The sequence below is a fragment of the Bos taurus genome, chromosome 8 (assembly GCF_002263795.3).
Source record: "Bos taurus isolate L1 Dominette 01449 registration number 42190680 breed Hereford chromosome 8, ARS-UCD2.0, whole genome shotgun sequence".
In the NCBI taxonomy this organism is placed as follows: domain Eukaryota; kingdom Metazoa; phylum Chordata; class Mammalia; order Artiodactyla; family Bovidae; genus Bos; species Bos taurus.
Window position 1 is genome coordinate 17079017 of NC_037335.1, and position 25911 is coordinate 17104927.

Genomic DNA, 25911 nt, shown 5'->3' on the forward strand with positions numbered 1-25911 from the left:
AGTAAAATCAGGCACATCTTCAACTATAGGGAATACCAATCAGATTTAGGGGGAAAAACTCAATTAGAATAATAGAAAATAACTGCCTTCAAATGCAAACAGTGATTTCAATCAAGCTATCAAGAGAAAAGACTCTTTGAGGGTTTGCTTACACTAATCAGACAACAAATTTGTAATAGTCATGTCATAATAAATAAAGGGTTCTGAAGTATTTGAAAAGACCTCCCAGAAACAAATGACATATGCTTCTTTTCTTCTGAGCTATTTGCATGAGTATTGCAAAGGTAGATTTTTGCCTTACACATGATAAAGTCAGTAAGGAAAAATACTGGACTGTGTTCAAGGGTTTTTAGAAAACCTCTTTGTGGATGTCCATAAAGAGACAATGCATTATCAATATCCTTTTTTTTTTAAGCTGCTTTTTCAAAAGACCTAGCCATTGTCAATAGAAATAACAATCCAGCAAATTAGACTTATGCTCCTGGGATTCTGAATTTTGGATGAATGTTCAAAAGAACGTGAAGAGCTCTGTAATACTACCATGATTTTATTCAATGTACTCACGTCAGCTAGTGTTTTTAAGCCCCAAACCTTCGTTTTCTTTTTTGGTAACTTCCTTGATTATATGCGCTTAGTCGCTCAGTTGTGTCTGACTCTCTGCGACCCTTTGGACTGTAGCCTGTGAGGCGCCTCTGCCCATGGGATTTCCCAGGCAAGAACACTGGAGTGGGTTGCCATTTCCATCTCCAGGGGATCTTCCAGACCCAGGGATGGAACTAGTGTCTCGGTGTCTCCTTCATTGCAGTCACGGGTAGAGGGCCCTTTTAGGAATTCATGGGCATAGTGAGACTAGAGTATTGATGGAGGTGTGTATGTTCCCTACAAGTGTGACTGTGGCATGTCTCACGATAAGATGGCACAATTTAAGCAGCTGGGTCAATAGATGGTGCTCAGCTTTTTAAAAAAAAATGCTATTACATCATCATGCAATAAGCAGGACTGTAATTTGTTTCAAAGTAAATTTAACTTAAATAAATTTAACTGTTTTCATGAACGTTTGACATTTTATTACATTTGGGGCTTTTGCTTTCAAAAAGTTGGGGATGGGCCTGTAGCCCCACCTCCCCCTACCCCAGTTCAGTCAGCCACAGCCCAAATTCCTTCCCAAATTTCTGTGAGTTAGGAGAATGCAGACAGGGCAAACTCAAATAAGAAAAAAAAAAAAAAGAAAACGTGGTTCAGTAGCAACAGCTGACTCATTGGAAAAGACCCTTGATGGTGGGAAAGAGTGAAGGCAGAAGAAGACAAGGGTTGACAGAAGATGAGATGGTTGGATGGCATCCCTGATTCAATGGACATGAACTTGAGCAAACTCTGGGAGATGGTGAGGGACAGGGAAGCCTGGTGTGCTGCAGTCCATGGGGTCATGAGGGGTTGGGCACAGCTTGGCGACTGAACAACAACAGTAGCAAAAATCACCCCTCAGATGTAAGCAGATTAAGTCCCTGCCTTTCCAGTGGGCCCTGGACTTCCCTGTTACTGTATTCATAGCATAAACACGTGTCCTTTACCATGACCAAGCAAGACAGAGTAAAAATGGGACTGGAGATCCAGAGGAACCTGGACAGGAAGCATTGATGAAGATAGTGACTCCTGACACAGGCTGGTTCTGTGCCCCATTTTACACCATGACTTTCAGAAAGGTAGACCCACAACTCAGAGGAGCCATCACCCCGCCACTCTCTCCTGAATACTCCAAAGTAGAATCCTCTGCCACAGCCCCTACCTTGGGGTAGAGGGTTGAGATTGAGAGAGAGGATTTCTACATTTGGGGACAAATTTCTTTTCCTGGTGTCCCATCTCTTGCTGGAGCATTTCCCTGCCAAATCTTACCTTGAATATGCCGCCAAGCCTCATAGTGATTAACAGGTTTGTACAGAAGCTTCTTGGATTTTATTGGTCCATCCCCAAAGTAAGGCTCAGAGCTGATGTTGATGACAGCAAAGTTGTGTCCAGTGTCGATCACCTTTGGGGCATTCAAGGGCTTTGGAAGAACTAAATAAAATGTCAAGAATCAGATCAGTCCTTACACTTGGGGTTTTTACCGCTGTTCTGAGATAGGGGTAGTGGGTGAGTGCCTTCACATTCCTGACAAAGCCCGCTTTGAGTTCTCTGATCAGATTCAACGCACTTACCCGCTCTGTGATCTCCTGGCTTTGCTCTCACCCCTCCCCCCTGCCACCCACAGAGTACTTTCTTAAAGAATGAGCACTCCTCTGATCAAGAGTTTTCCATGTGTTCCCATTACATTTCGAATAAAATCTGAAATTCATACCATGACCTGCCAGGCCTTGCACAATAGCACCCCTGCCGCCTCTTTAGCTCCCTCATCCTCTCATCCAACACTCTCCAGTCCCAGTGACCTTTCAGTTCATTCACCTAACAATGCACCAGGCTCCTTTCTGTCTCAGATTCTTGGCTGATACTATTCTCCTGCAAGGAATGCACCAGACCCCCCACAATTCTGCAGTTATCGCTTACTCATCATTCAACTCTCAGCTCTGATGTGACTTCCTCACAGTGTCTATCCCTGAACCTTTGTTAGTCTCACATGCCACACACTTCCACAGATCTTCTCCTTCACTGCAATTTTCAGAATTCATTATTCTTTGTGTGATTATTTAATATCAATCATCCTACTAGACCACCAGGCTATGTCTGTCTGTCTGTCTCTCTCTGCTTAGAGCAACGTAAATTTATTATCTTACAGCTCTGGAGGTCAGAAATCAGAGGTCTCTGGGGGTCAGTAGTTAGTCTCACTGGGCTAAGATCAACGTGTTAACAGGGCTGTGTTCCTTTCTAGAGGCTGTAGGGGATAATTTGTTTTCTTCTTTTCAGCTTCTTAAAAAACACCTGTATTCCTTGACTCATGGTCCCTTTATCCATCTTCAAAGACAACAAACTCATGTCTCTCTGACCTTTCTTCTGTTGTGATACCTCTTTCTGACAGTCTTTACCATTTGATAATCAGGTGGCTCAAATGGTAAAGAATCTGCCTGCAATGCAGAAGCCCCGGGTTTGATTGCTGGGTCAGGAAGATTCCCTGGAGAAGGGAATGGCTACCCACTCCTGTATTCTTGCCTGGAGAATCCCATGGACAGAGGAGTCTGGCAGGCTACAGTCCATGAGGTCATGAAGAGTCGGTCATGACTAAGGAACTGAACACACCTATATAATCCAGAATAACCTCCCCACCTCAAAGACCAGGTATTCTCAATGGGACTGAAATAGTACCCCCAACAAGGTAAAAATTGGTTCTGGATGAGAGAAAACATTCTTAGATATTTCAATGGTTCTTAGCCCCCATAAGGGGCATGGTAAATAAACAGATATACAGTATGTTTACCATATGAAGCAAGTTCTGGTTTGAAAGGAAAGGATGTCTTGACAGGCTGTCAGTATCCTGTTTACTCAATTATAGAAGTAGCTCAACTTATTCAACTTGCTTTGAGTCTTACTGAACTCCCGTGAGTTAAGAGGTCCATTAGACTCCTGGGGCACGGAGAACATGTATGGGGGAATGGGGTGGCCAAGAAAGGAGACAGACTGTGAATCGGTCTCTTCTACTCATGCACAAGCTCCATGGTGTCACTGGACTTCACTTATGAATTCAAAGGTAAAATTTCAAGTTGAAGACAGCAGAAACTTAAACCAAGTGTAGGGCCCTGTGTGGACAGGTCATAAGCCCATGAAGCCAGCCCTGCACATCACCCTTGCTGTATGAGGGGAGCATTGCAGTATTTGGAGATGGGGGTCTTTAAAGAGGCAATTCAGTTACAGTGAGGGCTATAGTCATCACTAATCCCGTATGACGGCTGTCCTCATTAACGTGTTACTCAGTCGTGTCTGACTCTTCATGACCTCATGTACTATAGCCAGTTAGGCTTCTCTGTCCATGGAATTCTCCAGGCATGAATACTGGAGTGGGTAGCCATACCCTTCTCCAGGGGCTCTTCCCGACCCAGGCATTGAATCCTGGTCTCCTGAGTTGCTGGCGGATTCTTTACCATCTGAGCTACCAGGGAGGCCCTCATAAGAAGATCAAATTACCACACACACACACACACACACAGGGAAGACCCTGAGTAGATACAGGGAGAATATAGCTATCTACAAGCCAAGAAGCAAAGCCTCAGAAGAAAGTAACTCTGCTAACACCTTGATCTCAGATCAACGTAAGATTACGCTGATCACCTAGCCTCCAGAACACTGAGAAAATTAATTTCTGTTGTTTAAGCTGCTCAGTCTAGAGTACTCTGCTACCACAGCCCTAGAAACCTATTACATATGAATATAACACACTCTACTTATTCTTTCTAATGCTGATGGATATTTGGACTATTAGGAATAAAACTCCTCAGAACATTCTTGAACACTGTTTAACAAATGCAGTCTTTTGAGCATAAACTTAGCTGTAGAATGTCATCACAGGGCAAGTGTATGCTTAGTTTTAGCATATATTGCCAATTTTCCAAAGTGGTTGCTCTAGTTTGTATTCTGGGAGGAAAGTCTAGTATAGTCAACCTTCTATATACAGGTTCTGCATCTGCAGATTCAACCAAGGGCAGATCAATATTCAGAAAGGAAAAAAAAAAAAAACTCCAGAAAGTTCTACAAGGCAAAACTTGAGATTTTCCATGTGCCAGCAACTATTTACAAAATATTTATATTATAGTTAACAACAATTTACATAGCATTTACATTATATATGGTGTTACAATAATCCACCTTATCTGCAGGGGATACTTTCCAAGACCCCAGTGGATGTCTGAAACTGCAGACAGTACCAAATTCTACATACACCATTTTTTTCTCCCATACACACATACCAGAGGTAAAGTTTAACTTATAAGTTAGGCAAAGTAAGGGAATATTCAAATTGCTAGCATCACATTGTTAAATACAATAAAGGTTACTTGAACTTGAGCATTTTGATACCATGACAGAGGAAACGATAACGTAGATGTCTAAGTGACTAATGAGTGGTATACATGGGATGAAGGGAAGACCCACATCCCAGGCAGGATGGAGTGGAACACTGTGAGATTTCATCACGCTACTCAGAATAGTACACAATTTAAAAATTACATATTGTTTATTTCTGGAATTTTCCATTTAGTGTTTTGAGCTTCATTTGACCATGGGTAACTGAAACCGTGGAAAGTGAAACCACAGATGGGGGGGGTGGCTATTGTTTAAGTAATCTAGAGATGATTTAAAGTATACAGGAGGATGTGCGTAGGTTGTACACAAATACTACACCATTTTATAAAAGGGACATGAGCATCCGTGGAGTTTGGTATCCAAAGAGGTCCTAGAACCAATTCCCTACAAACACTGAAGGAAATCTGTATCTCTGTATCTTTTTTAATATTATGATTAAAGACACTGCTCAATTTACCTACTTGCAATTTTCCATTTTGAGGATACCAGTCAGTCAATATGACAGTGAAGAGGCATCAGTGACTTAGAACAAGAGATATTTCAATGGACTGATGTTGCGTGCTGTGTCTTATTTAAAAAATAAAAATTAGAATCAGTGACTCTTCTGAATCTTAGCAACATGGTTTGTTTTTTTACTTATTATTTACTTTCCATGGACAGCAAATATTCCAAAAATAACATAATTTGTCTTGTCTGCATATCATTTCCTTTCTTCCAAGAACAAATATGACGTAAGAAATTATTTTGATTGTGTTAATGTTTTACTGAATAAAATAGATCCAGGCTTTTCCAGTAATCAAAAAAAAAATATTAAAGATTCTGAGGTTGTTTCTGTGGGTTCTCAGGGCAGAGAATCTAACTCTATGAGGCTCTATTTATGTTACTATTGTTACTGACCTTTTTTTAAAACAAGATTATGTTCTGGGTATTTACTTTCATTGACAGAAATTACCTCTAGGATCACCCAAAGATTCCTAATCAAGTAGTGAAGTAGGTTACATACACAACAACTTCAGTTATCTTGCTTCCTTATCTGTAACAGGAGAGACTGAGAAAGCAAAATGATCTAGAAATGATGATGCTGGGTTGGACCAGGTTCCAAACTGAGACTGGCTGTTCACGAGATGGGCTACCTTAGGCAAGTCACCTAAACCTCTGAACCTAGTTCCGGACTGATCAAGACGGGATAACAACACTATTGTGCCTGGTCTTTATAAAAATGAAGTAAGATAGGACTTCCTGCTGGTTCAGTGCCTAAGACTCTGCACTCCTAAAGCAAGGGGCCTGGGATGAATCCTTGGTCAGGGAACTAGATCCCACGCCACAACTAAAGATCCTGCCTGCCACAACTAAGACCTGGTGAAGCCAAAAAATAAATACCATGAATATTTTAAAAATAATAAGATGAATGAAGCATTTAGTCCAATGCCTTTCTAGAATACATACCACAGAGTTATTAGGTGCTTTTGTCTAAGTACATTCAAAAGTAACTTTCAAATTTAAAATTTGTATTACCTCTCTGTACAACAACCAAGGGAACTTGGAGTTACTTCCACTCTATTCCTTCCCCTCAAGCCTCAAATGTACACAAATCCACTTGGAATAATTCCAAATTTTGAAATAGTATTTCATAGTAGGAAGAATAGTCAGAACTCTGAATATATAAGAAAATCATTCATGTTCACCCAGGCTTCATATTAAGTGAGTAGTCTGCAAATTAAGATTCTCTAACTTCTCTGTAGTGAATCAGAAGTCAAGACAATGACAAAGTTAAACTTTCTACAAAAATAAAATCACTACCAGACTTGTGCCAGATGCAATTCCACTACTTAACAATCTCACAATCACTCTGAGTGGTAGATAAGCTAAGCTTTATTTACAAATAAAGAAAGGTTCAGACAGGTCACCTAGAGCCAGACGTCCTAGAAGGTGAAGTCAAGTGGGCCTTAGGAAGCATCACTAAAAACAAAGCTAGTGGAGGTGATGGAATTCCAGTTGAGCTCTTTCAAATCCTAAAAGATGATGCTGTGAAAGTGCTGTACTCAATATGCCAGCAAATTTGGAAAACTCAGCAGTGGCCACAGGACTGGAAAAGGTCAGTTTTCATTCCAATCCCAAAGAAAGGCAATGCCAAAGAATGCTCAAACTACCGCACAATTGCACTCATCTCACATGCTAGTAAAGTAATGCTCAAAATTCTCCAAGCCAGGCTTCAGCAATATGTGAACCATGAACTTCCAGATGTTCAAGCTGGATTTAGAAAAGGCAGAGGAACCAGAGATCAAATTGCCAACATCTGCTGGATCATCAAAAAAGCAAGAGAGTTCCAGAACAACATCTACTTCTGCTTTATTGACTATGCCAAAGCCTTTGACTATGTGGTTCACAACAAACTGTGGAAAATTCTTCAAGAGATGAGAATACCAGACCACCTGACCTGCCTCCTGAGAAATCTGTATACAGGTCAAGAAGCAACAGTCAGAACTGGACATGGGACAACAGACTGGTTCCAAATAGGGAAAGGAGTACATCAAGGCTGTATATTGTCACCCTACTTATTTAACTTATATGCAGAGTACATCTAGAGAAGGCAATGGCAACCCACTCCAGTACTCTTGCCTGGAAAATACCATGGACAGAGGAGCCTGGTGGGCTGCCGTCTATGGGGTCGCACAGAGTCAGACACGACTGAAGTGACTTAGCAGCAGCAGTAGCAGCAGAGTACATCATGAGAAATGCCGGACTGGATGAAGCACAAGCTGGAATCAAGATTGCCAGGAGAAATATCAATAACCTCAGATATGCAGATGACACCACACTTTTGGCAGAAAGTAAAGAACTGAAGAGCCTCTTGATGAAAGTGAAAAAGGAGAGTGAAAAAGTTGGCTTAAAACTCAACATTCAGAAAACTAAGATCATGGCATCTGGTCCCATCACTGCATGGCAAATAGATGGGGAAACAGTGGAAACAGTGGATTTGGGGGGCCTCCAAAATCACTGCAGCTGGTAACTGCAGCCATGAAATTAAAAGATGCTCACTCCTTGGAAGAAAAGTTATGACCAACCTAGACAGCATATTAAAAAGCAGAGACATTACTTTGCTAACAAAGGTCCGAATAGTCAAAGCTATGGTTTTCCCAATGGTCATGGATGGATGTGAAAATTGGACTATAAAGAAAGCTGAGCACCAAAGAATTGATACTTTTGAACTGGGGTGTTGGAGAAGACTCTTGAGAGTCCTTTGGACTGCAAAGAGATCCAAGCAGTCCATCCTAAAGGGAATCAGTCCTGAATATGCATTGGAAGGACTGATGCTGAAGCTGAAACTCTTAACACTTTGGCCACCTGATGTGAAGAGCTGACTCATTTGAAAAGACCCTGATGCTGGAAAGATTGAGCATGGGAGAAGAAGGGGACAACAGAGGATGAGATGGTTGGATGGCATCACTGCCTCAATGGACATGAGTTTGAGTAACCTCTGGAAATTGGCAATGGACAGGGAGCCTGACGTGCTGCAGTCCCCAGGGTCGCAAAGAGTTGGACACAACTGAGCTACTGAACTGAACTGAACAGAGGTCAAATTCATTTGCTCAAAGCCACACCCAAGTTTACTAGCTGTCAGCCATAAAAATCAAACCCAGGGCTATGTAATTCCAAAGGTCATAAACTTAATCCCTCCTTTCCATTTCAATGCACGTAATTTTTTTGCTTAAGGCTTAGTATCCTGGAGAACATCCAAAAGGCATTTTAGCGGTCAGAGGGCATTTCTATCTAAAGGCGGCGCCCAGCAATACATAAATGCAAAACCATCAAGCATACAATCTCTTCCCCTGGAAAATGGAGCTTACCTTTAACAGAAATGTTGAAAGGCTTTTCCACCATCCCAGACACTGTGTTCACACTGCAGACCCAGACTCCTGAGTCAGGGGGTAGGATCCGGTTGATGGTGAAGGTAGCCACGGAGAGATGACCCGTGTGGTTAAAGTCTTTTGGCTGGAAAGGTCAAATACAAAAAATAAAACAGAAGCTTCTACAGAGGTATAAACACAAAGGTTCATAACACTGACCCCATCTCATTGTTAAATAAGAAGTTTTCTAGAAGAGATTAAGAAGATCAGTCCAATGCTTGTATAAGCGTTGGCTTATTTCCAAAGCTATTGTAGTAACCCTGCAAGTTTATGTTGGATTGATGCCCTCGCAGATCCTGCTGTTGTAGTTGTGTGTTTGGGAGTATGGGATAAACACTTCCAAGCAAAAAGTCTAATTCCTTCTAAACTGCTTCTGGTAACATTTGTTCTTTTATGGTCCAATGCAGTGATGGCTGGATGAAATGACAAAATGGCTTCTGAAGTGTTTGAGAGGCTGGCTGAGTATTGTATTCTGGAAAAAGTCAAGGCTCTGAAAACACATGGGCCCAAGCTCACATCCCAGCTCTGCCAATTCTGGCCAATTGCTTGGGCTTCCCTGGTGGCTCAGACACTAAAGAATCTGCCTGCAGTGCAGGTTCAATTCCAGGCTTAGGACAATCCCCCGGAGACGGGAATGCTAACCCACTCCAGCATTCTTGCCTGGAGGATTTCATGCACAGAGGAGCCTGGTGGGCTACCACCATGGGGTCACAAAGAGCTGGACACGACTGAGTGATTCTCACTTTCTTTAGTTATTTAGCTTCACCCAACCAGTTTCCACTTCTGCAAAATAACTAACTAATGTTAAGTGAGACGTGTGTAGTGTGGTCAGCTCTCACCAGAAGGTAGCTGTGACTAGGAAAGGCCAGCAAGATTTTGGAAGCTGTCAGTCGGCTCCTACTATACCTGCTGCTGCTGCTACGTCACTTCAGTCATGTCCGACCCTGTGCGACCTATAGACGGCAGCCCACCAGGCTCCCCCATCCCTGGGATTCTCCAGGCAAGAACACTGGAGTGGGTTGCTATTCCTTCTCCAATGCGTGAAAGGGAAAAGTGCAAGTGAAGTCACTCAGTCGTGTCCGACTCTTAGTGACCCCATGGACTGCAGCCCACCAGGCTCCTCCATCCATGGGATTTTCCAGGCAGGAGTACTGGAGTGGGGTGCCATTGCCTACTACACCTAGTGGATTGTTAAAGTGGAATCAGGAACATCTGATGTGTGAATATTCTGCATATTCTGCCCCTAAGACATCACTTGGATCTACCTTCTGGTCAAGTTGATTTTTGGTCATATTTGAGAGAAAAATAAAATAACTAGTTCCAAGTCTTTAGATAACAAAATAAATCAATTTCCTGCAGACCACTTGTGACACAGAGAAATTTGAGGTGGTACCTGTCTCTGCTGCATTTGGCACTGTTGGGAGAGGGAAGGGAAACATGTGGGAAAGTAGCTTAGTCCTTATTTCTTTCAAGCAAAGCAAAACGATGTGGTAGCACCCTAACCAGTGGTAAGTGCCAGATATGAATACCCAGTCTTGTCTGAGATGTGATACACACACACACATACATATACATGATAGAATACTACTCAGCCATAAAACAGAATAAAAATGACCCATTTGCCACAACATGGATGGACTTATTATCATACTAAGTGAAGCAAATCAGACAGAAAAAGACAGATATCATATGATATCAGTTATACATGAAATCTAAAATATGACACAAATGAACTTATTTACAAAACAGAAACAGACTCACAGACACAGAGAACAGACTTATAGTATAGAGAACAGACTTACAGTACAGAGAACAGACTTATAGTATAGAAAACAAACTTATAGTATAGAAAACAAACATGGTTACCACTGTGGAAAGGGAGAGGGCTAGTGGGGCATAAATTAGGAGTTCGGGATTGGCAGATACAAACCACTACATAAAAAAAGGATTTAGTCTATAAGAGAGGGAACCATATTCAATATCTTGTAGTAACTTTTACTGGAAAATAATCTTGAAAAATAGAACTGAATTACTTTGCTATATACCTGAAAATAACACAACACTATAAATCAACTACGCTTCAACTATTAAAAAAGCTATAATTTGTTCTACCAAAAAAAAAAAAAAGAGAGAGAGAGAGAGAATAACTCTTACACGTAGCACTGTCCCATCTGGCTTCACCAGGGTCATTTCTTCATTAGCAGGTCGGGGCCAGCCAGATGCTTTGCAGATGGGGTTGAATTTACCACTGTTCACTTCTATATGATCTGGCAAATCCTCTATCTTTGGAGTCATCCTTGGCACACCTGAATGAAGGAAACAACACTGTGAAACCTAATCTTTAACACAGCATAAGCAGAAAATATGAAAGTAGTTACCATCTAGCAAGTCATGTACTGAGCAAGAAATTGGCAAGTATTTTATTGTTTTATCATTATATAATAAATTTTTGGGGGTAGTTGCTCTCAATTCCCATTAAAATGGTTACCAGAACCAGAATTCACACCCTTTGCCATAATGATGTACTTTCTCAGGGTCCTAGGGGATACGGTCTCAATGCTGAAATGGTCATCATCACCACATCTCTGCAGATCTGACTGTCCAGTCCCTCTCTTGCTTTTTAAGGGAATTTATTTTTACAAAAACAAAAACCAAAGCCAGTTCTTCTCCCACTCTGCAAGCCCCTGATTCTCTGATCAACAATGTGATCATTAGTTTTGATATCTGAGAGATGTCTCATTGATTGGGAAGACTGCAACTGGCTGATGATTAATTATATTCACATTTACATCCAAGAAGGGAAGTGGAATAAAATTCCCCTAATCAATTTCTCATCAGTAGCCAAATAAAGAATACTGCTGCCAACATGGAAAGGAAAATAAATGCCTCTGATATCAATAAAGGCATCAGGATTCCTTACTTAATATCTGCAGAGTAGAGAATGAATAATCCTGAAATTTAACAATTTTATCCTGAACTGTGGGGTCTTAGAGAGTTTTGGACCACATGTAGGACACAACTGAAAACGGTCCAACACTCGGTAAATAATGTAGGAGATGGACATGCACTTAAAACATTGGAAAAGTGGCTGAGTCCTTTCCAGAAAAAAAGAACAGCAGTCATTTACAGGCTGCTCCATAGCAGTGTTGAGAGGAGGTGGGGGTCAGGGTAAATGCATCAATATTGATATTATATATTATTATCCTATCTCTCAAGCCTAGAATGAAACAAGTGAAGTGTACGGAGCAGGAGAAGAAAAGGTCTAATAGCCACAAAGGTATTCTTTGATACATCTGCAGAGCTGGGGAGACTATAATGAGAAAATTTGCCAAACTGTTTAGCACACTTAGGTACTGGTGTTGGAATTGTTCGAAGTGCTCTAACACTTTCAATCCATGCCTTTCCTTCTGTCCCCTTGCAGTTTTTTGCGATTGGATGGAGGTTAGAGGAACAGGTAGAGGGTGTGGGGAAAGGGGTCTGCCCCTTGAAAGCCCAGAATCTGGGTCTAAGTTTGAGAGTCTCACATTTTTTTTGCAACACCGGCCTTAGTACAGAAAGGAAGAAGTGAAACAGAAAAGGCAAATCATTAAGCTTGTTTGTTGCCCACTTTCAGTCCATCCTCTGACAGCCCCATAGCCTTTCCTCCCCTCTCTACACCCTCCCAGATTCCTACCCTGTAGCAAAGTCCAAATCCTGGGGTAGAAGGGAAAGTATAAAGCTGACCAGCTAAGGCCTTTGAGAAAACAGTTGGTATTTCTCTCCATACTTGTTCTGATATTTAAAACTCACAGAGAAAAGACTACAAATGTCTTACTACTCTGAGTGCAGATTTCACTGGACATATGTTATTTATATTTGTTTGACTGAAAATGTAATATATGTTTATTATTTTTAAATTTTAAAAATATGCTTCTTTTGATTTTAAAAAGTATATTCTAGAACAGGGGTTAGCAGACTTTCCTTAAAGGACTAGATAATAAATATTTTCAACTTGGCAGGCCATATGTTCTGGGTGGTAACTACTCAACCCCGTTGTAAGAGCAGCCTCACATGATCTATGGTAAACAAAGGGGCATGGCTATGTTCAGACAAGATTTTTTAATGAGAACAGATGGTAGGGCAATAAAAAGGAATGAGAAGCATACTGATATGTGCTACAATATAGATAAACCTCAAAAACAGTATGGTAAATGAAGAAAGCCAGCCAAAAAAAATCTAATGTTGTAATTCTTCCAAGTAATTCTTTCACTGCTGTGCATATCCAGGGAAAAGTCTGGTCCTAGAAAAGACCGTCAAAGAGGCAGACAGAGCTCTCAGTGGCTGGTTATCACTTACTGTGCTACAAAGAGCACGAGGTTCATTCTCTATGGGAAAGGCCAATGTGAGAGTCCATAAAGAAGGTTCAGAAAGTGGTCCTTTAGAACAGAGGATCTATTCTTCCCTACTTCTGCTTGGAAACAGAAGGAGGTTAAGACTCTTGGGCTCGTGGGGCAAGAATGATGCCAGCAAAGCTGGGTTCAGATGTGCTGAACTCGGCCCTGATTACAGTGTTACCTTGCTTTACCTTCTTTCTCACACTGGAGCCCTTGGCGTCCTGGAGAGCAGAGGCATCCTTGGAACCGATCACACTTCTCCCCATTGGTGCAACTGCACCTGAGCTTACAGTCTGGTCCATAATAACCAGGCTGGCATGCTGTCAACAAAGGCATCAACAACTAGTGTTAATATGGGGGAAGGATGAAGATTCAGGCTGTAAGTGGCTAGTTTTATTTTTCTCTCCAAGCTATCAACCTTACCGGTTATAAAAGGTAGTAAGTGATATATCTGTATTACCAAGAAATTAAAGGTTAGAGAAATTCTGATTCCAGGCAAGTTGAATAAGCACTTACCAGGCCACCTGAAAGCATTGATGAGTGATGAGGTGGGAGGGAGGATGGGAAGGACCAGGAAGGCTCTGAGGGGAATTAAAACTTGGAAGATGGGAATGGTGTGCTCCCCAGCTTTTAGTCCCATGGTCAGGACAGCTGACACTATGTGGGGATGTTAGAACTCCAGAGAAAACCTGAAGTCTTACTGGTAGAGAAGTCTTAGAGGACAGAGTCAGGGCAACTGCAGCCACTTAAAATTGGGAGGGAAAATTTAGAAAGGAAGAACCAGAGGGAGGAAGTCCCAAATTTTTGGCTGCTCCCAGAACCACACATCTTTAAGTGCAAGCTCAACACAGCCCAGCTAAAGGTAAAAGGAATGAACTGAGTCTGAGCTGATGCCTGGGAGTCAGAGTTTGCAGTTTGAGTCACCCCAAGTTGATTGCCTTACAGGACATAACAAACAAAATAAACACTCCTGAGAGGAATATACTGCACTGCAGAGTCTCCTCACTGTAAATTTCACAATGTTTAGGATACAATCAACACAAGGAGAAATGGAATAGTGCCACGTAGTCCATCTTCCAGCAGTGCCAGATGTGGAAAAAACTGACTTTGGGGAGCAAATACTGAAACGTCTTTGAGCTCTGGCTAACTCACCACATTAGCATTTGTTAGGGAGGGTCTAGCATATTTGCCTACAGATTCACGTTAAATCGGGCTCCCTATTTGGCTCAGTGGTAAAGAATCTGCCTGCAGTGCAGGAGATGCAGGAGACGTGGGTTCTATCCCTGGATCAGGAAGATCCCCTGGAGGAGGAAATGGCAACCCAGTCCAGTATTCTTGCCTGGAGAATCCCATGGACAGAGGAGCCTGGTGGGTTACAGTCCACAGGGTCTCAAAGAGTTGGACATGACTGAGCACACATGCGTTCACGTTAAGTTACCGTGTGATAGTCAATATGAAAAGCCTACTGGAAAGTAGATGAGAAACGTACACCTCTGAGCTTCGAGTAGGTGAAGCTACTAGTATCCACAGAAGATAAGATCTTAACTTCCTCAATTTTCAAATCCCAAATCTTGTCTGTATCTGACATAAAAGTACTGATATTTATGATGTAGTGAAAAAAGTAAATCTATGCCTTTCCAGCCCAAAATGTGGTCTGAAACCCAACAGCATCATCTGGGAGCTTGTTAGAAATGCAGACCCTCAGTCTCCAGTCCAGACCTATAGAACAGAATCTGTGTTCTAAAAAGATCCCCAGGTGATGTGTATCAGCAGCACTTTCTAAGTGGTCCAGAGTCTTAATACAAAAGCATATTTAACTTCGGATGAAAGTATCTTTGATTCAAAACCCTATAGCTCAGCATAGACAGCTGACTGAGTAGTCCAGGTATGTCCTACACACCGATGTCTGGGAAGCTGGGAATCCTCGGTATACCTGCTAGAACCTTGTTTCTTCAGGGTGTGACTGGCCCATACCTTCATTGCACTGCAGACCCTTCCAGCCTGTGGCACAGGAACACCCATAGGGGTCTGGGAGACAGAACACGAAGGACTTGCATCCCTCTGGTTCACTACACCTTTCTTTACAAGTTCTGCCAAATGTGTGCGGTTCACATGCTATGGGAGAGAAAAAGATGATTCAGAGGCAAATACCCAACCCTTTGAAAGGCATGATTCTTCTTTTCAAGGGTCTCTCCTAGACCACTGAACATGGAAAATATTCCAGTCTGAGCCATGGAATGGTCAGGGTAAAGAACCCTCATGGTCCACCTTACAGATAATGAAACTGCCTTTTGGACAGGACATAGGAGCCACTACTCCCAGTCATGCAGGTCGTGCATTGCACAAACTGATGGAACGGTGTTCACATCAATGACGTCACAGATTTGTACACCTGTCACAACTTTCCCCTGGTGGCTCAGCTGGTAAAGAATCCACCTGTGATGCAGGAAACCTGGGTTCAATCCCTGGGTTGAGAAGATTCCCCTGGAGAAGGGAACAGCTACCCACTCTAGTATTCTGGCCTGGAAAATCCCATGGACTGTACAGTCCATGGGGTCGCGAAGAGTCAGACACGACTGAGTGACTTTCACAACTTTCCAGTGGTTGACAATAAAGAGCCTTTTCTGAATTTACACAAAGTTACCATATGGTGTCACAGAGGCCATTTAGCTTCCATCCCAACTGTGTCCAGATCTAAAATTTGGATCCAGCAATGATGGATTTTAAATCCACAAGGTACTCATCAAGCACTCTTGACTTACCCTTCTCACATGTTCTCCCCATAAACCCAGGAGGGCAAATGCATTCCCCAGTATCTTCATGGCAGATCCCATTGTTCATACAAGCAGTGCAGATGCGGTTACATTCAGGTCCCCACTTCTGAGCTTCACATCCTTTGGTTAAGGAAAACAAAACTCTGGTGAGTGGAGCACATTCATTCCTCAAAGCTCTACTGAGCACCTGCGACATGTTAGCCACATGAGTGGACGCTGGTGAATGAAGATAAATAAAACACAACCTCTGCTCTCAAAAAGCTAAGAGTCCAATGCGGGAAACAGACATGTAACGGAACATGATAAAGACAAAGACAGAAGTACCCAATTATTTTTTTAACTTTTCATTTTATATTGGAGTATAGCTGATCAACAATGTTGTGATAATTCCAGGTGGTCAACAAAAGGACTCAGCCATACACATACATGTACCCATTCTCTCTTAAACTCCTCTCCCATACAGGCTGCCACATAACATTGAGCAGTGTTCCTTGTGTTATATATACAGTAGATCCTTGTCGGTTATTCATTTTAAATATAGCAGTGTGAGAACTACCTAATCTGCATTAGGGTTGGAATAGGGCATAAAGGAAGGCTTCCCAGAAGAGGTAGTATGTGAGTTGACTCTGTACGACCTCCTAATTGACAAAGAAGATAATGCTGGAGAGTGTGTTCTAAGCAAAGGCTAGATTGGGAGGAAAACATGGTATGCTTGAGGAGCTGCAGGTACAGTTAGAGACAAGAGCAGTGGTTTTCAAAGTGTGACCCCTGATGAGTAGCATCTCCAATTATCTGGGAATCTGTTAGAAATGCAAACCCCAGACTCCTATCCATGACTTACTGGATGAGAAACTCTGGAGGTAGCTTAGTACCCTATGCTTCACAGGTGTTTTAGATAATTCTGAGGCATGCCAAAGTTTGGGAACATCTAGTTTAAAGAATCCCATGGACAGAGGAGCCTGGTGGGCTGCCGTCTATGGGGTCGCACAGAGTCAGACACGACTGAAGTGACTTAGCAGCAGCAGAAGTTTAAAGAATGTGGAGAAAAACCTAAATGGGCAAAGAATCTGAAAAAGAATAGATATATGAATATGTATAACTTTACTGTACATATGAAACTAACACAACATTGTAAATCAGCCATACTTCAATATTAAATAAAAATTTTTAAAAGATGAAGAATGTGGAGAAGGGAGCCAAGCTAAAAGGGGAAGCAGGAGCTAGTAGCACTCACATATTTTTCAGGTAGAAAGCGCAGAAGAAATGAAGCAAGATCCAAGACCGAAAGCACAAGAATGGTAAGAGGCTTCCCAGATTCGTATTTCCTGGCTCCTCCACTTCAGTGCCTGGCTATCTGAGATTGTTAATTAGACCCAAGGATACCTTCTAACATAAGGAAAAGTCAGGGGGAGTGGGGTGGGGTGACCTTTTGTGGTCAGGAATTTAGTTTAATTTTTCTTCTGAAAGGAACTAATGTCTTTGTCCCTGAATATGAGTCTCACAGTGGTAAACGTGGACCTGTGCCAACGGCTTATAATATTTTTGGCAAGAACTCCTGGTTATCAGTATTTTCTCTAGAATAATCAGTAAGACTGTCAACACAGACCCAGTCTGACAGGCAACCACCTAACAGATAAAGCTACAAAATGTCTCAAAGCTAGTGTTTACATGCCTTCATGTATAAAGGGGAAAATCCTACACAATCAGTGATTTCTTAAAAGCCAGACCCCGGATTATCTTCAGACGCTGAAAACTAATGCTGACAGAACCCTGGGATAAAAGTGGGTCTCCTGTTACAGTAACCTATGTACCAATCTGTAGACCTGTCACAGTTTCACTCTTAATCCTGGGAAAGAGAAAAGGATTAAGCTTGAGGAGATAAATGGGGTGATCTCCCAGGGATGAAGGCAGGAAAAGAGTTCCTTGATAAGCAACAAGTACGCAATTCGTTGTCTTTTAGTCACTCAGTCGTGTCCGACTCTTGCGACCCCATGGACTGTAGCCTGTCAGGCTCCTCTGTTCATGGGATTTCCCAGGCAAGCATACTGGAGTGGGTTGCCATTTCCTTCTCCAAGTATGCAGTTAGGCCTCTGTGATTTTCTTCAAAATATAAAAAGGTTTTGTGTTTTAGGAGACTATAGATCCATGGCATCCAAAGATAAATCTTACAATCTTAATGTTTTCAAAAAATCTTAAAAAAAAAAAACAAAACAAAACTATATTGGAGTACAGTTGCTTTACAGGGTTGTGTTAGTTTCCACTGTACAGCAAAGTGAATCTGCTACACTGCCATGGAGAGAATTTATGCTGAAAAGAAACCCTGTAAATATAACCAGTTTGATTTTTAATACTCAGTCTTTATGACAGAATACCACACTTAATGGCAGAAGGTGAAGAACTAAAGAGCCTCTTGATGAAAGTGAAAGAGGAGAGTGAAAAAGTTGGTTTTAAGCTCAACATTCAGAAAACAAAGATCCAGTCCCATCAATTCATGGCAAATAGAGAAACGGTGGAAACAGTGACAGACTTTATTTTTGGGGGCTCCAAAATCACTGTAGATGGTGACTGCAGCCATGAAATTAAAAGACGCTTAGTCCTTGGAAGAAAAGTTATGACCAACCTAGACAGCATATTAAAAAGCAGAGACATTACTTTGCTAACAAAGGTCCATCTAGCCAAGGCTATGGTTTTTCCAGTGGTCATGTATGGATGTGAGAGTTGGACTATAAAGAAAGCTAAATGTCAAAGAATTGATGCTTTTGAACTGTGGTGTTGGAGAAGACTCTTGAGAGCTCCTTGGACTGCAAGGAGATCCAACCAGTCCACCTTAAAGGAAATCAGTCCTGAATGTTCATTGGAAGGACTGATGGTGAAGCCGAAACTCCAATACTTTGGCCCCCTGATGTGAAGAGCTGACTCATTTGAAAAGACCCTGATGCTGGGAAAGATTGAAGTCAAGAGAAGAAGGGGACGACAGAGGATGAGATGGTTGAATGGCATCACCGACTCAATGAACATGAGTTTGAATAAACTCCAGGAGTTGGTAATGGACAGGGAGGCCTGGCGTGCGGCAGTCCATGGGGTCGCAAAGAGTTGGACATGACTGAGCAACTGAACTGAACTGATTCCTAGGGTTCAAATTTACCTGAAAAGATATTCTAGTTATGAGAAATGGACAAGTGCCTTCAACTGTACCTCATTTCTTAGTAAACATAAAAGAGGTCAAGCAGGGAAAGTGTTAGTCATTCAGTCGTGTCAGACTCTGAGGTTCCAGGGACTGTAGTCCGCCAGGTTCCTCTGTCCATGGAATTCTCCAGGCAAGAATTCTGGAGTGAGTTGCCATTTCCTTCTCCAGGGGATCTTCTCAACCCAGGGATTGAACCCAGGTCTCCTACATTGCAGGCAGATTCTTTATTGTCTGAGCCACCAGGGAAGCTCCAAGTAGGGAAAAGTACTTTTAAAAGTACTTTTAAATGGGATGGTTGTGACCCAGCTCAAACTTTGTTAGAATGATTTTAGGTATTAGCAGTGCTTTTCCAACAGTTTTACTGAAATGAGAGCAAAAGAAAATAAATGTGCTTCTGACAATCTAAAAAGGAGACAAGTTGGAGATAAAAATGTGTTTGAAGTCTTTTATCTTAAAAGTTCAGGAGAATTTTAAATTCTAAACTATGCTAAATCTTATTTGCTCTGATGTTAAAGAAAAAAAAAGCTTTTAAACCTTTTACCATGTATCAATATCTGATGTTTCTGATATTGTTATGAAATTTGCCAATTTATCCCTGATTCTGAGCATGGAACATGGTGCTATATCACATTGGAGAGACCATCTTTTTATTAAAAAAATTTTTTTTAAGTTATAAAAGTATGATAACACATTTACATGAGACTTGGAAAATATAGAACAAAGTTATATATAGTTCCACTATATATTACAATCATTTAAGTAGATAAATTAAGATTTTTAGTTGGAGTTTCAATATCAAGCTGGAGAGCCCATCTTAATGAAGTGAATGCAAATTGTGTCCTTGCCATTCAGATTCTCAAAGAAAGGAGATGAATGAAAGGGGATTTTATTTGCCCAAACTAGATGACCCACACTTTTCATAGGTCTATTGTCATACTGCAATACCTGTTTATCTATTTATGTATGTACCTGCTCTGCTTGAGAATTACCTGAGGGACAGTCAGTCATCTTATTATCTTTGTATTCTCAACACCAACATAATGCTTGGCAGAGACTTATAATCCACACAGATTTGTTGAATGAATGAATGCATGAATATAATGCAAAGCAAAACAAGTACTTTCATGAATTAGGGTGCTGGTCATTAGAGGAATGACAGGGTATCCCTGTCAGAATACTTAGACCCGAAGGCCTGAACATTTCATATCATGAACACCTAACACAACTGGGGAAAACTTAGGGCAAGTTTTTTGCTTTCTATAGATCAATTTTTGGTAAAAATGACTGGTGATAGTTACTTTCTACCTTGATAGCTATAATAGGGGGAAAACATTTTCACTAGTTCTAATACTCTCATTTTTCAAACCTGAAAACAGAAAACACATTTTGGAGTTAAATGATCTCAAAAGTGTGTGATTTACGGGGGACTTAGTGTTTTAACTCGGAGAAAGCAATAGCACCCCACTCCAGTACTCTTGCTTGGAAAATCCCATGGACAGAGGAGCCTGGTGGGCTGCAGGCCATGGGGTCACGAAGAGTCGGACACGACGGAGCGACTTCACTTTCACTTTTCAGTTTCATGCATTGGAGAAGGAAATGGCAACCCACTCCAGTGTTCTTGCCTGGAGAATCCCAGGGACGGGGGAGCCTGGTGGGCTGCCGTCTGTGGGGCCGCACAGAGTCAGACACAACTGACACGACTTAGCAGTAGCAGCAGCAGACTAACCCAGAAGGCCTAACTCTTCTCCCAGTAGCAGACACCTTTTGGGGGGACTGTCCAGCTCAGAGGGATTCCCATTTTGTCTGAGGAAACTGCTGCTATTCAAGTGTGAGGCCCTAGTGCCCTCGCTGTAATATGCGGCTCCACCCCCATCTATAACTCCTTGGTCTAGGCAGGTAGACACCTGACAAATATTTAGACCAATCTGACTCTTTATCCTGAGAGTTTAACACTTAGAAGTAAGTGAAACATCACTGAAGCTAAGTTAGGGTAATGGTAGCACCCTCCCACACTGCAGTGCTGAGCTGCAGATCCTCCCTGGAAGATATTTTCTGGAACTTGCTTGTCAGCCTTTAAATCAGTTTTTAAGAGTCTTTAGTATACTTCCAAGTCATCCCAGTTTTTGCTTAAGTATCCAGAGTCAGTTTTGGTTACTCACAACTCAAAATTGTAACAGGTACACCGTCACTTACTCCGGACTATGAGCCTGGTGAAGGCTGAGGTGAAGAGGTTTCCTCCTATGTACCTGGCCGAGTACACGCCAGCATCCTGGGGCTGAGCGTGAGGCACTTGCACTTCCAAAATGTCAGGGACTTCGTGCCGGGGCACCGAGTGGATGAAGGAACCTGTAAGGGAGAAGAGTGAAGAGCCATGGGTCACCCTCACACACTCCTGTTCCCTTGTCTGGCCCCTCCACTTGATCAGCTTTCCCTGACCTGATATAGAAGATGTGCTCAAGCATATCAGATGTGGGAGAAGAATGAAAAGGTTGCTATTGAATGCTCTCCCAAAACTCGAGAAAGGGATGGTGTTGGAGTAGACAGGTTAGTCTCTGAGGTCCACCACTGAACACATGAAGATGAGGGTAGCCTAACGTTCTTATCTTCCACAGGGAGAGGCAACTAGGCAAACCTGGGGAAATGTCAGGTAACCTTGCCAACCAATCAATTAAGAGACACCTAGAATTACTACTCCCATCTGTAAGCCTCACCTATCCACAGAGCTTAGACTAGTCCCCATCAATATCTCAGCTGCATGAGACAATTGCCACCAGATGCTGCCAAATAGTAGTTGGACACAGACAGATTTGCATTGCACAGTTAGACCCCAGAATCACCACCAACTGGCGTTCCAGGTTCACTCTGCCCTTTCCCTTAGCCTTGCAATCAAACAGTGTCACATATCACATGGCAGAATTGGAGACCCCAAGATTCCATCATGATGGAATTTTGTTGAACATTCATAGTTCATGTTGCATATTCCCATAACATCTTATGGAAAAGATGAACTTTTTGGCTAACCCAATACACTGTAGGTGCATTTCACATATGTATGTAAATCTCCATTTTACTTAATTTACTTAAGTAACCAAACGTGTTACCTAAGACAGCTTCTATCATAGAATTTGTTTGAGCTTCTTGGTGGCTCAGACAGTAAAGAATCTGCCTTCAGTGCAGGAGAACAGGGATCGATCCCTGGGTCAGGAAGATCCCCTGGAGAAGGGAATAGCTACTCACTCCAGTATTCTTGCCTACAGAATTCCACGGACAGAGGAGCCTCGTGGGCTATAGTCCATGGGGTTGCAAAGAGTCGGACAGGACTGAGCAACTAACATTTTCACTGAGCAGCTTGACTTCAAACATCTGCCCCCCCAGACTGGCATGAGATAATGACCCAATATTGCTTGGCTGTCTGATGCCTTACACAACAGTGCGGGAATGAAACAAAACATATGGACTCACCATTTTTGTAAATCACTGCGTCTTCTTCTTTAATCAATACCTTTTTGAAAGATATGTTCACATTATCTCCCCTGTCCACAGTCATAGTTAAAGTAGCTGGTAGAAAGGAAGCTATTAAAAGAGAGAGAAAAAAGCCAAATGAGAAAATGAGGTTACATAGCTTCTCCAGGAACAACTGAAACTTGAATCAGAGGATGAGATCCGGGACTTGGCAGGAGTCAGGGGATTTTCGTGTTAGCTTAGAGAGCTACCCTGTGAAGGCACACGATGCCTCTGCACTATGCTCAAAAGCACCTGGGCTTTAGGTACATCTTCTTGCTTTCCTTAGTACCTGCCAACCCAGGCATGGCACTCTGCAAGACTCCCACAGAGATGCTGTGGGGCAGATGGTGATGAATGTGGACCCAGAGGGAGAATGGTATAGATCAAAGAGCACTGTGAGCACTGGAACGAGACAGTCCTGGGCTTAAGGTCACCCTCTGCCAATTTCTGAACCTCTTTGACTCCGTTACTTCACCTCTGAACACCTCAGCTTCCTCATCTGTAATTTGGAAGTACAAGTATTTGCCTTAAACGGTTGTTAGGAACATTAAAGGGCTTCCAAGGTGGCGTAGTGGTAAAGTCTGCCTGCCAATGCAGCAGATGTGGGTTCAATCCCTGGGTTGGGAAGATCCCCTGGAGGAGGAAATGGCTACCCACTCCAGTATTCTAGTCTGGAAAATTCCATGAACAGAGGAGCCTGGAGGGCTACAGTTCATGGGGTTGCAAAAGAGTCAGACATGACAAAGAGACTAAACAGCGACTAAACAACAACAAACATGAACATTAAATGATGTATGTCAAAGCCCTGGGTGCTTAGAAGAGGTCAGGATCCTTCCCAAACATAAACGAAGGCCACGCTGCTGTGCTGACATGTGCGGTGTGGCCACGAGTGCTGGGGAAGGCAGACAGGGGACCCCGGGGGCCACTTTCCAGGGCTCCCTGTCTCCTGACTAGAAGCTTCATTTCGCAACCTCACCCAAGTGGCTCGTACTCTCTGCGACATGCCCTTCGGTTCCTGTGAGAATTTTTGTGACCATTTCATGCTGTTGTTCCTTTCTCTGTGGTTTGTTTATATTTTCTGCTCCTTTGTGTGAAGATTGTTTAGCTAACCGTGGGACTTCTCACTCAGCATTGTATTCTGAAAGGGAACCGAGATTCCCCCTTCGGCTCAACTCCAGTGTGGTTGTTCTTTCTGCCCGTTTTGTGGTTCTTTATTATTTCAGACTTTGTGCCTTTTAAGCTCCCTGTTTTGTGAGGATCTGAACACAGTCACACGGCAGTGTTCTCCTGCCGTGCAGCCTGCCACCTCCTGCCTTCATGGCTCTAGGCTGACGGATCTTTGCTGAGGACTAATGAGGGGCATCCACAAGCCAACCTTGCAACTTGGGCTTCCTGATGACACCAGAATCTGGCTCAAACTTTACACATAGTCAGATAATCGTGTGACTTGACCGGATCATGAAAACAATAAGCTCCTATGAACCAGGCATTGTTCTAAGAACCTTGCACATATTTAATTTTCATAATATCTCCAGGAGATAGGTACTACAATTATCCTAATTTTACAAATGAGGAAATCAAGGTACAGAGAGGTTAAGAATTCTCTTCAAGATTACACAGCAAGTTCACGGGACAGCCAAGATTTGAAGTAGGTAGTTCGGTTCCAGAGGCCTCTCCTAGGACTTTTTTTTTTTTAAAGAAGTATTTATTTATTCTTTATCTTTTGATCACACTGCATGGCATGTGGGATCTTAGTTCCTTGACCAGGGATCGAACCTGCACCCCCTGTGTTAGCAATGTGGAGTCTTAACCACTGAACTTCAAGGAAGTGCCCAACATTTTATTTTTAAAATGAAATTACTGATGCCTACATTAGAAGATGACTTGCTCGGGACCATTTGGATTGGTTAATTAACTCAAAGACCTTACCCAAGAATATAATTCACTTATTTCTTAAGGAGTGGAGAAGAAACTATAAGGTAGTAAAATGACATTATTACTCTTAGTGTTTATTTATCGTTAAATTGAAGGAGACAACTGAAACTTAGCTCAATTATTTTTCATCTATGGGAAACATCTTTCATTTTATGTCCATTATTATTTTGAGTAATTACCTAACAGCCCTATGAAGACAAGATATCCACATCTATCATGTGGGTGGTGGAGTTAAGGGTGACTAAGCCCCTTCTTGAAGGCCTCCTGACCATGAGTAAGTGTGAAAGTTGAGACACACACTTAAGACCTCCAGCCTTGTTCCAGACATCAGCCCTTCAGAATCATCCTCCCCTAGGCGCATGTCCTTACTTCTCACTTCCAGCCATTCAGAACTGTGCTCAGTGCTACAAACAGACCACATGATCACTCACATCCACTTCTTCCCTTCTCTTCCCTTTCCCTGTGTCTCACCAAGTCCTACTTATTCAGCAGTCTCCATTGAGACATCACTTTTTCCAAGGGCCTTCCAGAATCCTAGAATCCAGGTTCAGTTCAGTTCAGTTCAGTTCAGTTACTCAGTCATGTCTGACTCTTTGCAACCCCATGAACCACAGCATGCCAGGCCTCCCTGTCCATCACCAACTCCTGGAGTCTACCCAAACCCATGTCCATTGAGTCAGTGATGCCATCCAACCATCTCATGCTCTGTCGTCCCCTTCTCCTCCTGCCCTCAATCTTTCCCAGCATCAGTGTCTTTTCAAATGAGTCAGCTCTTCGCATCAGGTGGCCAAAGTACTGGAGTTTCAGCTTCAACATCAGTCCTTCCAATGAACACCCAGGACTCCTTTGAGTGTACATTGGAAGCACTGGAGTTTCAGCTTCAACATCAGTCCTTCCAATGATCGCCTTTAGGAAGAACTGGTTGGATCTCCTTGCCGTCCAAGGGACTCTCAAGAGTCTTCTCCAACACCACAGTTTAAAAGCATCAATTCTTCGGCACTCAGCCTTCTTCACAGTCCAACTCTCACATCCAGGAATCCAGGTTAACTGCCCTAGTACTGTCTTCCCACATGCTCTGCCCTTCCCAATTACAGCCTCATGCAAAGTGTATCTCTCCTACTGGACTGGGCATTCCAGGAGGGCAGGCTCATGGTGGTTTTGGAAGGCAGTGCAGGGTGGTGGTTAGGGCCTTGGTTCTGGGATCTGGCCACGGTACATCTTCCCAG

The 25911-nt window shown here is 42.5% G+C and overlaps 1 protein-coding gene across 1 annotated transcript in view; it reads right to left on the reverse strand.

The window, feature by feature from the left end:
- The window catches only part of TEK (TEK receptor tyrosine kinase), a gene marked incomplete at its 5' end in the record, with an annotated part of 103049 nt that overhangs the window by 28886 nt on the left and 48252 nt on the right, over positions 1-25911 (reverse strand). The window contains 8 exon segments of the mRNA NM_173964.2: positions 1894-2055; positions 8853-8997; positions 11067-11218; positions 13477-13605; positions 15260-15400; positions 16048-16179; positions 21440-21592; positions 22709-22819. Of these exon segments, the coding sequence (NP_776389.1) occupies positions 1894-2055; positions 8853-8997; positions 11067-11218; positions 13477-13605; positions 15260-15400; positions 16048-16179; positions 21440-21592; positions 22709-22819 (1125 nt within the window).